This window comes from Zootoca vivipara, chromosome 6, assembly GCF_963506605.1.
Source record: "Zootoca vivipara chromosome 6, rZooViv1.1, whole genome shotgun sequence".
Lineage (NCBI taxonomy): Eukaryota > Metazoa > Chordata > Lepidosauria > Squamata > Lacertidae > Zootoca > Zootoca vivipara.
Window position 1 is genome coordinate 18,320,676 of NC_083281.1, and position 12,722 is coordinate 18,333,397.

At 48.8% G+C, this 12,722-nt stretch overlaps 1 protein-coding gene across 2 annotated transcripts in view; it reads left to right on the plus strand.

Annotated features, from left to right (window-relative positions):
• The window catches only part of ACTN4 (actinin alpha 4), a 107,923-nt gene that overhangs the window by 77,607 nt on the left and 17,594 nt on the right, over window positions 1-12,722 (plus strand). For both annotated transcript variants that reach the window (XM_035117974.2, XM_035117973.2), the window contains exons 9-11: window positions 5,831-5,923; window positions 6,768-6,998; window positions 7,433-7,580. In XM_035117974.2, coding sequence (XP_034973865.1) covers window positions 5,831-5,923; window positions 6,768-6,998; window positions 7,433-7,580 — 472 coding nt within the window. The remainder of the gene's footprint in view (window positions 1-5,830; window positions 5,924-6,767; window positions 6,999-7,432; window positions 7,581-12,722) is intronic.

Consider the following 12,722-nt stretch of genomic DNA (forward strand, 5'->3'; position numbering starts at 1 on the left):
AATTTCCGGGTGTAGAATTCTGATCTTGCTTTTCCCCTTTTTGTGCAGTGAGTGCGTATTCCTCTTCTGCATCCCAACCCATTCCCGTCTCTCCTCCCTCCCCTCTCCCGTCTCTCCTCCCTCCCCTCCCTCCCCTCTGCTCTAGATTATAAACAAGCCTGTTGCCACCATTGGACAGAGCTGGGAAGATGGCAGGTCTGTCTTCCAAGCCAGCGTCTGCAGGGGTCTCCCTGCCTCTCAGGCTACTCAGAACTCCTCACCTTAGGCACCACCCACCATTGACAAGTTCTCCCTGCCCTTCCCACCTACGCTTCTGGCTTTTAGCTTCCTTCATTCCAGTCCCCCTGGCCAGATTTCTGGGCTTCTCAGTTGACATTTTACTTCTGGGAAGAATAAATTAAAACAATTCTTTTAAAAAAGACTTTTCTTAGAAACCTAAAAACTCCTTTAAAAGAATCAAGTCTTCGAAAAAGTTAAAAGATCTAAGAAAGTCTTGAGAAGACTCCTTCCAAAAGAATTTAAAAATTATAATATAGCACCTTAGAGACCAACAGAGTAGTTTTATGGGAAGGTTAACCTTCGTTCTTCTATATCAAATGCCTTCTTGCATTTCTGCAAGATGCATCGCCTTTGGCTCGTGTGTCAGGCTGCCAATGTTTAATTTCCTGAAAGCATTCCCGGTCTTCAGCGGTGGCTCCCCCCCCCTTTTTTTTAAAAAAAAAATCCTATTGGCGACCCTATGAAGTAGGCCAGGTTAAGAGGTGGCGGCTGCCAGTTATTTTCATAGCTTAGCAGGGTCATAAACCTGGGTCTCCCTGGTCTAAATCCAGTACTCTAACCCAGGTCTGGGGAATCTGTGGTGCTAGACTACAACCCCCATCACCCCTAAGCAATGGCTGAACTGTCTGGGGCTGATGCGAGTTGGAGCACAACGACCCATGTCCCCCACCCCTGCTCTAGCCACTATATTACTCTGCCCCTTGTTTTCCCCCCCTCTCCCTTTAAAAGTTCTTGCTTTTCCTTCACCCTGCCCTCTAAAAGGTGTCCTACCCAGAGCTTTCGTAAAAGCAAAATCCCCAAGGGGTTAAATATTCTGCGTCTGTCTTCTGAGTGTCACAATTGACCGCAGATCCGAATGGGCACATACCGTGTTGTGGCCTTAATCCATGAAACTTCCTTTCAGTGCCTCGGTCAGGATCCTGCCCTCATAGCCCATAATAGTTCATCTGGAATAGCCTGGAGACCCCCTGCGGCCTTGTTCTCACAAACCACAGATGCTTTCTACTTTCTCCCCACATTCGTTGAAACAAATAAGTGAAGTTCAGACTTCAGCTAACTTGATTGCCTGACTGATTTGAAGGCATTTAGGGTTAATTCACCCACAGTAAGTGAATTTTCCCAACAGTCTGTGTGGAATCAGCAACCTAACCTAATCTTGTAATTACCATTTATAAGACTAGGTTTTTTCCCCTAAAAATTAATGTCAAAATTAGGGGGCGTCTTATACACAGATACATCTCCCCCATTTTCTTAAATCTGAGTCCCCCAAAATATACATGGGGCTTCTTATAGACGGAAAAATACGGTAATCCAATTCCCCCAAATCAGTGACAGGTCAGCGAAGCCCCTGGTTTGTAAGGCAGTCTGGCAGTCTCTGATGGCTGCAGACCCCAGCAAACATTCATTTATATTTTCTATTAATGCAATTTGTAGGCTGCCCTATCACTGATGTTGTCTGGGTAGCTCCCTGGGGTTTTGTTTTGTTTTTTAATCCCCCCCAAAAGGATGCAACCAGTAACACAATATTAAAATCGCAGATCACTTCGAAACGGAGGAAAGGAAATGTTGCAGCGGCAAATCTGTTTAAAATAAAGGGCAGAGGAATAAAAACCCACAGAGCCAGAACGCTAGAAGACCGTGGATGTCGTCAGATGAGCGTCTTTGGTGGGTGGGTAGGTGGGGAGACGCCTGAAAACGGCTGGAACCTTCTGGTCATTTCCAAGGACCGTCCGGCAAAAAAGTAATCGGGCTTTACTGGAGTTTGCCGGCGGCTCTGGACAGACTCAGGTTGCATGAGGGAGCTAGCTTGCAGGAAACGTCTCTATGTTGAAAAAAAGTAAGTTTTCACTGCCTGCATCTGGCTGCCAGCGAAACCTGGAAGCTTCGCTCAGCCGCTCAGCATGGAAGGCAAAAGAGCCATGCCTAACGTGGGGAGAGAAATGACCTCACCCAAACACTCCGATGGATGCTTTTAAAAGGGCATTCTTGTCTTATTTGTGGGTTTTTCTGTAGCTGGTTCTCCTCCACCACCCCACCTTAAGCATGTTAGATCTGCCACCGAGCTTCAGCCAAGTGTTTTCCATTAAAGGTTGGCGTTAATTTATTGGCTCTGAACGTGTAAATCCTTTATAGGCAGGAAGCGGAGCCCCCTTTCACTGGCCAGCAGATCGTCCTGCGTATTCCAGCTGGAGGGGAGGGTCAGTCTCTTCCCTCCCCTATAAAAGCCTGAACTTGATTGCACCCGTGGTGCTGCGTTTGCAAGCGGGCCCACCCCTTGGTGTGTGTGTGTGTGTGTTTGCGGGGGTGCGGGGAGTTGGACTGTGTGAATTTATAGCCTTGCCAATCTTTTTTTTATTTTATGATTGTCCTTTGTGTCTGATCCCAGGCTTTGGAGCTCAGCTGGCATGTTCTCTCCATCAGCTGGGATTGATTATTCGCCTTGTAGCTGCTTTCTCTCCAGAATGTGTGTGTGTGTGTGTGTGTGTGTGTGTGTGTGTGTGTGTGTGTGTGTGTACATGGATTCCAAGTTGTTTGGGAAGCCTGCCCGGGAGCATGCTGAATTAGTGTACCAAGAAGCCCAGGCTGAGCCGCTGCACCCCGTATTTTTTTGAACCAAACCAACGAAAAACCCGCGCTTTTCTAAATCAGACTGTGGGGGTCAGGTCAGCCCTGCTGTAGAAGCCACCTCAAATCACTACTGTGCAACCTTTTCCCTGCCCCATCCCAACATCTTCCAGATTTTAGGGGGGGGGGGAGAGACACACGGTAGGACAGGATTGCCAGATGCTTTGCCGCAGATCACCGGTTAGCAAGAGTTTCTGACTGCCAATAGCAAAACGCAGAGGCAGAAAAGCATTGTGTCTCCACCCTCCCCCAACTGAATTAGACTGCTAGAATTCCTGGTCTGTAGTAACTCACATTTTTAAGAATGTGCTTATTTACTTATTTGTTGCATTTGTATCCCACCTTTTCCCCTCTCCGATCTCACAACAACCCTGCGAGGTACGTTAGGCAGTGACTGGCCCAGTTTCACCCAGTGAGCCTGATGGCCGAGTGGGGGATTGAACCCTCGTCTCCCAGGTCTCTCCGCTCTGGCCACTGTGCCACAGGTTGTGCCAGCGTCTGGTTCCACCAGTACGAAACAGACCCTGCGCCCCCATTTTTTAAAATCTTGCCTCCAGCTGGTCAGCATCTGGTGAAAAGGCCAAGTGGATCTTCTTCCAAGCCTGAAGTTTGTGCCTTGTTTGCCGCACACAGGCACAGCTGCATCGGGGGGGTGTTTGAGGTCCGTGGTGACCTCCAGAGCTTGATTCCTAAGAGACAACATTCTCTCCCCCCCCCCCAATTCTCCGTCACCTGCGATCATTTGTCATGCAGGCTGAGGCTGACGTCGGCAGGGTGGTCCAAAACAGCTGGAGCTGGGCAAGGCTTCTGTGCAATATTATAGACCCTGGGTGCCTTAAATTTACAGGGAACCAGAGTAAAGTTACAGGGAACCAGGCAGAGGGCCTTCTCAGCGGTGGCGCCCTCCCTGTGGAACGCCCTCTCATCCGATGTCAGGGAGATAAAGAATTACACAACTTTTAGAAGGCAGCCCTGTTCAGGGAAGTTTTTAATGTCTGACATTTTATTATATTTTGCTGGAAGCTGCCCAGAGTGGCTGGGAAAACCCAGCCAGGTAGGCGGGGTCTAAACAATAAAATTGTTGTTGTTATTATTATTATTCATGCTGTTTCCCCCAGCACCAATGGGTAGCACCACCTCTTAACTGTTGTGTGGTTAAATAAGAGGATTCTCCCCTATACAGAGATTTTGGTTCAAACTTCCATTTAAAAATAAAATACATTGCAGTGGAATTGTAGTTGAGCAATATCCGGAGGGTCAAAGGTTCCCCACACTTGCTATCGAATGTGCGGCTTATCCTCTTTCTTTCTCTCTCTTTCTCCTAGTAGATCAAAAAATTTTTTTTTTATTTTCCTCTGAATATCCTATTCTGTTGGCAACTCATTTCTTCCATGGCTCTCTCCCTCTGCCCGTCCTTCTGTAGACCCTCTCCACCCTTTCTGTTGATGTCTGGCTTCCATCTCCTCCCCTTGGACTCTCTCTGCTCCTTGCAAGGTACTCGATCTCTTGACTTTCCCCCATCCCATGGCTTCTGTGCTTTACCTCTTTTCCCCCTCCTGCTTTCTAATAAGATAGGGCCACCCCTGCTTGTTCCAGAGGCTGTGTGTGTGTGTGCGACTGGTTTTCTAAAAATATTTTACCACTGCTATTCTGCTTTTTTTTCTTTAAAGAAAAATATTTCTGTAACTGTCACTTCTCTCTGTTGTTGTTTTTTACCTGGTTGTTTGTTTTTTTTTGGGTTGATGTAAGCTGGTCTGAGCGCTCTCTTTTATCAGAAAGGCAGGATAGAAAACATTAAATAGTACTGATAAGGATAGACTGGGTTTTGCTGTTTAGGAAAGTCCAGTATCGATTGAAACGAAATGTTGATGATGTTTGGGGAGATAAGAGCTCCCCAAAACAGGCCGCAGAAAATCTGTGGAGCACATCGCAAAGAAATGAAAGACAGGAAAACCAGGACTAAACATAATAGACATAACTTTACTGAAATGACAAGCGGTAGATCTAAACCTCTTCCATAGATGCCAAATCCTAGATAAGAACATGACGATCTGGTTCAGATGTACCTCTCTTGGCTTATTAAGCTGAGGTACGTGTGTCGCTTGCACCCATGTGCTCTGTCCTCTCCTTCCTTCCCTCCCTCCCTCCACTGCAATTTGCTGCTTCCCAGGTTAATTTAACCATGGTTTCCCCATTCATCCTGAACCGGGAAACCATGGTTACCCGGATTGGAACCAAGTTCAAACCATCCCCTCTGTATTCCAATCATTATTTTTTGGCTCAGACTTAATGGGAAACCGTAGCTAATTAGCTCAGGATGTGCTGTCGTTGCTACGCACAGTGAATGGAGAAGGGAAGGACATAGCCTTGCCTTGGCTTGGCATGCTGAGATGCGTACATCCAAACAGGGCCACCGTCATCTGCGGAGTACGGAATGCAATGGAAGAGCCCGCTAGTGCTTGGAGTTGGCTAGGTCACCCCTTTCCGTAGGAACTTCAACCGTACTCAAAAGCACGGGTCTGCGAACCTCAGGCCTAACTTGTAACTTGCAGCAGTAACTGCAGGGCTAGAGTGTTAGCTGCCTTTCCCAAGTTGTTACCCTGGGGGTTACGGAAGGGTGGGTTACGAATGGGGATGAGACCTGCGTAGCCTCCAGGCGATGCTTGGGTATGCCACAAGAGTCTGTCGACCCCACCCCCCCTTGGCTTTTCTTCGAAACCATGCTCTGCCTGTGGCTGCACTTGGTGGGCTCCGCTGGGCTGTTCTATCTCACCACCTACCTCCTTTCCACGCTGTGCCTCGACTCCAGGCCGTACCGTTGCTCTTGTCGTTTTCATGTGTTTATTTGCCTGCTTGTTTCTCGTACCACCATTTCCTCCCTGTTGGTTTTCCCTCCTCTCCCCCCCCCCCAAAAAAAACCCCACAGGCTGAGACGGCGGCAAACCGGATTTGCAAAGTGTTGGCTGTGAACCAGGAGAACGAGCACCTGATGGAAGACTACGAGAAGCTGGCTTCCGACGTAAGTGCCCCCTTCTCTGTGCATGTGGCTGTGGGGGTCCCATGGGGTGAGCACCAAGGCTATTACATACATTCATATCTAATACCCTCTTCACCACTTAGTCTTACATTTCATTATCTTCACTATTACTTATAAATACGCCATAACTCAATGTCCTTTCTAAATTTTCCCTGCAATATTTCATATACTCGTCCTTACAGAACTTGTAGTCCTACTAGCGTAATCTGTTGTTTACAGCTATCTTTCATATACAGTAGTTCACAATTCGCCCCCCCCCAGTCTTCTAAAAACCTCTGGTCCCATCGGTTTCGAATTCTTCCCGTCATCTTAACCAGTTCTGCACAGTCCATTAATTTCCTCTGCCACTCTTCTTTCGTCGGTAATTCTTCTTGCTTCCATTTCTGTGCCATCAATACTCTTGCTGCTGTCAACGCGTACATAAACAATTTGTTACCCTGTCTATTAATATCTTCACCTACAATGCCCAACAAGAATGCTTTGGGTTTTGCTTTTTTTAAAAAAAAGTAGGTATATTTCAACATCTTTTTCATTTCATTATATATCACTTCCCAAAAGCCTTTAACTTTCTTACATTCCCACCACACAACTGTCCTTTATGTTCTTATGTGAGAGCTGTTTCACGGAGCAGTCTTGTCCCACTCTGGCCACCGTAGATAGAATTCTGGTTGCCGTAACTGGCTGAGCAGAGTGCAGGAACTGGGCCTGTAGAAGGTGGTGCCTGGGCTTTTTGGAGGGTGGTGGGGAGCCACTCTATCCCTGGGGCTGTTGTCCTCGCTGTCGTTGACCCCGTCTCTTTCCTCCACCCTGCCAATCCGATCCTCAGCTGCTGGAGTGGATTCAGCGCACCATCCCCTGGCTGGAGAACCGCGTCCCGCAAAAGACTATCCAGGAGATGCAGCAGAAGCTGGAGGATTTCCGCGACTACCGGCGGGTTCACAAGCCCCCCAAGGTGCAGGAGAAGTGCCAGCTGGAGATCAACTTCAACACCTTGCAGACCAAGCTGCGGCTAAGCAACCGGCCGGCCTTCATGCCCTCCGAGGGGAAGATGGTCTCGGTGAGTGTGCCTGCTTAAAAAAAGCAGATAGGGTGGCGGATCGGAGCTCCAGATGGTGTTGGTGGGTGCCCTGCGCCTCCAGAGACAGAATTGGTTCAGCTTTGGGCCAACAGAGAAGTTGAGCTGGAGTGAATGTCAAATCTCATTTTGGCTGCAAATGCACCCGCTGCCACCAGCCCCTGCTACTCGCAAGACACAGGTAAGCAGCCACTTGGGCTCGTGGTGCTCTTGCATCTCCCCCCCAAAAAAAATATAGTGCGGCCCCCCACAAGGTCTGAGGGACAGTGGACGGGCCCCCTGCTGAAAAAGTTTGCTGACCCCTGGTCTACAGCCACCTTGGGGGGGGGGAGGGTTAGCCTAAGCTGAGACATGGGATGAAAGTGCAGCCATGTTACGATGCTGAATGTTTCCCTCTCCCCCCAACCCCCCCCCAGGACATCAATAATGGCTGGCAGCACTTGGAGCAGGCCGAGAAAGGCTACGAAGAGTGGCTGCTGAATGAGATCCGAAGGATGGAGAGGCTGGACCACTTGGCCGAGAAGTTCAGGCAGAAGGCATCGATCCATGAAAGCTGGACTGAAGGTGAGCTTAAGGATACAGGATGCTGCCTTGTGCCAAGCGAGGCAATTGGCTCGTCTGTTGTCTACGCTGACTGGCAGGATCCTCTCTCCCAGCCCTACCCAGAGATGCCAGAATTTGAACCTGGGGTTTTCTCTGAATGCAAAACACAGCTTTTCCCGTGCACATAGGGCACACAAATAACACACCCAAGCTGCCTTTTGCAGCATCTGCGACTAGCAACAGCCAGCCTTTCCCGCTGCTGCTGCTGTCCAGGTACAGCAATGGGGCCCGCCTAATGTCAGTAGGCAGGGAGTTCCAAAGCACAAAGGGAATGACTCTTAAAACAAACAAACAACCACATGACAGATACTGCATGAAGTTCAAATCCTGCAGGTCAAAGGCATGGAGTGAACTAGTGGAGTCCCGCGATGCCCCCTTCTGCTACGTTCTACCCAAGTTCCCCCATGATGGTGCTAGTGGCGGTGTGTTTTTGGAGGTAGCCCAGCACTCCTCCCCTCTTCCAGAAGAGAGGTTGGCTTCCCTGGGGGTACCGCTGCCTTTTTATTAAACGCCTAGCCTCCGGCCTCTTCCAGTCTGGCCAGATGTCAAGGCGCGAGGGCCGAACCTTCCAACATGGCAGCTGCGGGTCTCGCCCCGTAGAAAAATGCCATAATCCCACCTTCTGGAAGGAATGTGCTGGGTGGAATGTTGTTCTCATAGGGTTGGGGAAAAGAACATTGCCGGGGGTGGTGGTGATTGGGGGGTGGAAACATAGTTTAGCTTGCACAAGTTTGTGGGGGGGGGCTGGGTTCGCTTACAGCTGCGCAGAAGCAAACTGTTTGGGTTTTGGGAGCGACGGAAATAATTGAAAGAAGAAAAGGGTGTGTGTGTGTGGGGGGGGTGTTTTCTGAGTGCCAGCCACTTGGCAACACAGCCTGGGTGTCTGGGCTCTCCCACTGCGTACGTACCCCCCTTAACCCAGGCTGCTGAATGGGATCACATTCGGACCCGGCTCTCCCCGCAAGGCAGCTTGCAAAATAGCTTGAGGGGCTTCCTGGGAGTGACTGCGCCCTTCTCCACGCATGACCTTGTCTCACAGACTGAACATTAAATGCGCTAGCAGCTCAGACACAGGGCAGAGAGCATTATTTTCTAACCTGGTGCCTGTGAAGCCTAAGGGACTCATTGCCACAGGGGTGGTGGCTGCCTGCAAGGACAGCTTTTATTAGAAAAAAAGGGAAACAAGGGGAGGGAGATAGAGACTCTTCTTCCTCCTCCTCATCCTCCTCATGATGCTTGGCTAACTGCTGCCAGAGACAGAGCACTGGGTTAGGCCAATGTTGACTCAGATCCAACATGACATGTCCTATTTTATTTTTCACGCCTGGAGGGAATTCAGGGAGAGTAGCTGCCGTTAAATAGCTGCTCTTAGAGCATTGGGGTATGCATATGCTGATCTATCTGTCTGTCTCACCGGTGCAAGTCTGGGCACATGATACCAATCCTGGCCTGACTTCAAAGGCTACCAATTAGTTTCAAGGCTCAGTTAAAAATGCAGGTTTTGGAACTATAAAGCCTTAAACTGCTTAGGACCCGTACGAACCAACCCGGACCCTGCCATCATCATCTGGGGCCCTCCTTCATATGCGTCCTCCATGGGAAGTCTGGAGGGCGGCAAGACAAGATTGGGCCTTCTCAGTGGTGGCTCCCTGTTTGCTCTACCCAGGGAGGCTCTTCTGACACCTTCATTGCATATCTGTAGGCGCCAGGCAAGGCAAAAACATTCCTTTTTAACCAGGCCACCTACTTTTAACTAATCTATGGCCTCTTTTCTTTTTGCAATGGGATGGTTTAATGCAATGGGGTGTTTCTTCTGGTTTTGATGTATGTATATGTTTGTTTGCTTAAAATATTATAAGTCTCTATGAGTTGCCATGGAAAATGAGCAACCAATAAAATTAATTAATTAATTAAAGGTAATGAAATATTCCCATTTGACCTTGAGCACCATCCAGCCATTACATGAATCAAGGTAGCTGCATAAGGACCTTACAGATGAGCTGAGATTTAAGAAGGGCACGTTTAAGAAATGGAAGAAAGGGGAAACTGCAAAGGAAGAATATACACGAGTAGTCAACAGTTGCAGGGAGAAGGTCAGGCGGGCCAAAGCTCAGAATGAACTCAGGCTCTCAAGACAGGTTACAAATATTTTTCTTCTTCCTCTGCAGCCGCACCTGTTTCTTCAGGTTCCTCCCACCTATATTTCTTGTTGGTCTGCCTTTGTGCCTTCAATATTTTGCGTTCAAGAAGCTCCCATCCATCTTGGACTCCTCTCGGGAGTATTTCTGACCTTGGGACTTTTACCCAGTAGTTCCTTTGGGCTTTTTGAAACAAGCCTCCTTAATGTCCAGAGTGTGTTTTCTGACTGCACTCAACTTTCCCTTCTTGCCTGTGTATGATGAAACCTAAGAGGACTTGGTCGCTTCCTCTCTGTACTTTCAGGGTCCCTTCCAGGTCTGCAGTTCTGGGATTCTGTGAAATAAAGGCAAGCAGGGAAGCACATGACTGACCTATGCAGGGCTTGGGCTTCCTGGGAATCTTAAGATTTAGTTTGGGGAGTTGGCCAGTGTCTAGCCCTTGCCCCTCTTTCTGCCTCTCTGCTTGATAACTTGGAAAGGCATATCAAACCCATACCTTCCAACATTTCTCTCTGGAAAGAGGGACTTCCTAAGGAAAAGCGGGACATTCCGGGATCAAATCAGAAACTGGGACGGCTTCTGTAAACCCGGGACTGTCCCGGCAAACCAACTTAGCATCATACCTAACACTTTTGCAGTGCCAGCCTGACTACAGAAAGAGTTGCCCACTCCTTTGTGTGTGTTTTTCATTTAAGAAGCTACTACAGCCTTTCAATGAGGAGCAGTCTGCAGGCCCAGAGAGCTCTGCTGCTTCTCCTGAAAGCCCAAGATCAGTTGTTTATCTCCTTGGGTTAGGGACAGCAGTCCTTTTGTTTCCAGCCCTATTCTTAGCAGAGTCTGGGAAGGGTGGAAGTGTTATCAGCCTCCCTGCAGCTTCCTGTTGGGCTTGGTCAGGCACATGGCAAATTCCTTTCTCCTTTCAGCAAAGGGGAGGAGCCCTGCCAACACCCCCCCCTTCCAATTTCCTCACAGGCTTCTCTCCTCCTCCTCCTTCTCCCTCCCCCCACAACTTGGCTTCATCCATCAAAGTGGGCAGTCGGTTGCTATAGGAAGCCCAGTGTGGCCCCAGACTGCTCCTTGGGGGGTGATGTGGGGAGGGGAGAAAGTGGAAGAAGGAACTCATTTGGTGCTAAGAAACACCAAAGAGTCCCACCTAGGCGGCAGCAGGCAGAGCAGGAAGGTAACCAAAACTCTGTTTCTCAGCCAGTTGACATGCAATCCCCTGAGGCAGTTCTAGCTGTGCTTGGTTCTCTTTTGCAGTTATTATGAATGATCTATTTTATTACGTTTCCATCCCACAGTTTCTCCCAAGGAGCTCAAGGTGAGGTGTGTTGTTCTCCTTGACACACACCCACACACCCACACCCTTTTATCTGCAGAACAACCCCGTGAGGCAGGGCCCAGGAGCCTCGTGCTCCTCCTACTGAGCTGTCCCAAGAGACAAGAGTTCGAATCTCCACTCGGCTGCAAAACTCACTGTGGGTGACCTCAGGCCAGTCACAGCCTCTCAGCCTAGCTTACCTTCCAGGGTTGTTTTGAGGATGAAATGGAGAAGGGAGGAGAACCGCCACATACGCCACCTTGAGCTCCTCGGAGGAAAAGGGATGTAAAAATTTTTTTTTTATTTTTTAAATGCTTTATTGGTTTTAAAACTGAGTAACATAAGTAATCAATAGAAATCAAAGACAAAAAGAAAATAAGCAAACATTCATTCCACAGTTGATGCACATTGTAAGAAACAATTTGTAGTTAAATCCAGCATCGCCTCCAATATAAAGTTATTAAGAGAGAAAGAACAGGAGGGCAGACATTTCTAAATAAACTCTTCAGCTGCACTCGCAAAATGCAGCCCCCAGGCTTTGGGGTGGGTGGGTGTGCCTCTACCTCCTTAGCTCAAAGCCCTGGCGGAGGCCTTGCTTTCAACTCAAAAGGCATCCAGTTTGTAAAGGCACCAGGACCACTGACCCACATTCTCATTGATGCTACCAAGGCAGAATCTGAAGCACCCTTGCCCACAGCACCCTAAACCTGCCGCCTGCTCCTCCCACCCTCTCAAAGAGGGTCCCAGACACAGGAAGCCAGCTCTGGGCTTCCTTTGGCTGCACAGGAAACGATAGAACTGCGTGCCGCTGACATTCCTGAGCTTTGGAGCCCTTTCCTTAGGCTTCGGATTCCTCTCGGCTCACCCTTCTGGTTGCTGCCATCCTCTCTTTCCCCCTTTTTCCCAGCCCCGGCCTGGGGGCCAAGGCTCTCAACCTGGCAACGTTAGCCGGAGCTCTCTGCGCTAATTCGAAAGCTATTTGAGTCGGGAGCGGAAAAGCGGCTTGAGTTTTTGAAAAGCGCTCTTCTGTTCCAGTCAGCTGTTTCCCGGGACATGCTTAGCTTTGAAAATTCTCCCTTGGCTGCCGGCCAGACAGAAATCCAGACAAACTGGGAGTTGTGGTGGTGGAGGAGGAGAGATGATGGGGTGGGGGAACAGTTTCTGAGCAGGCTGAGTGCAAGCAGCCAAGGCAGAGAGACTTTGCTTTAGAACAGAGGTCTTCCCCTCTTTACCTCACCCCATCTTTTCCCCTTAAACTTGTGAGCCACAAAGTCTTGAAAAACCACCTGTGTCCCCCTCAAGGTGTGGAGGCCCTGGGCAAGCATTGAATTCCCTTCAGCCAATGAGGGATCGGTGATGTCATCCCAAGGAGAGGATACTGTACCTTGGGGATTCCATGAGCTAGCCTGTGCTGCTGACAGGTGTGGGGGAATCCTTTAAACAGTACTTTATTACGGCCATAGGCCCATATCAAGATATCAACACAAAACAATGTACATCGTACAACAGAACAAAACAAAACAAAAGTAAACAAAATCAATTCCATTCATAAAATCCTATCCCTATAAATATTATAAAATTACAATTACAAGGTAAAAAATATCACTTAGATCATCTGGTCACCACTATAAATCAAACATTAGG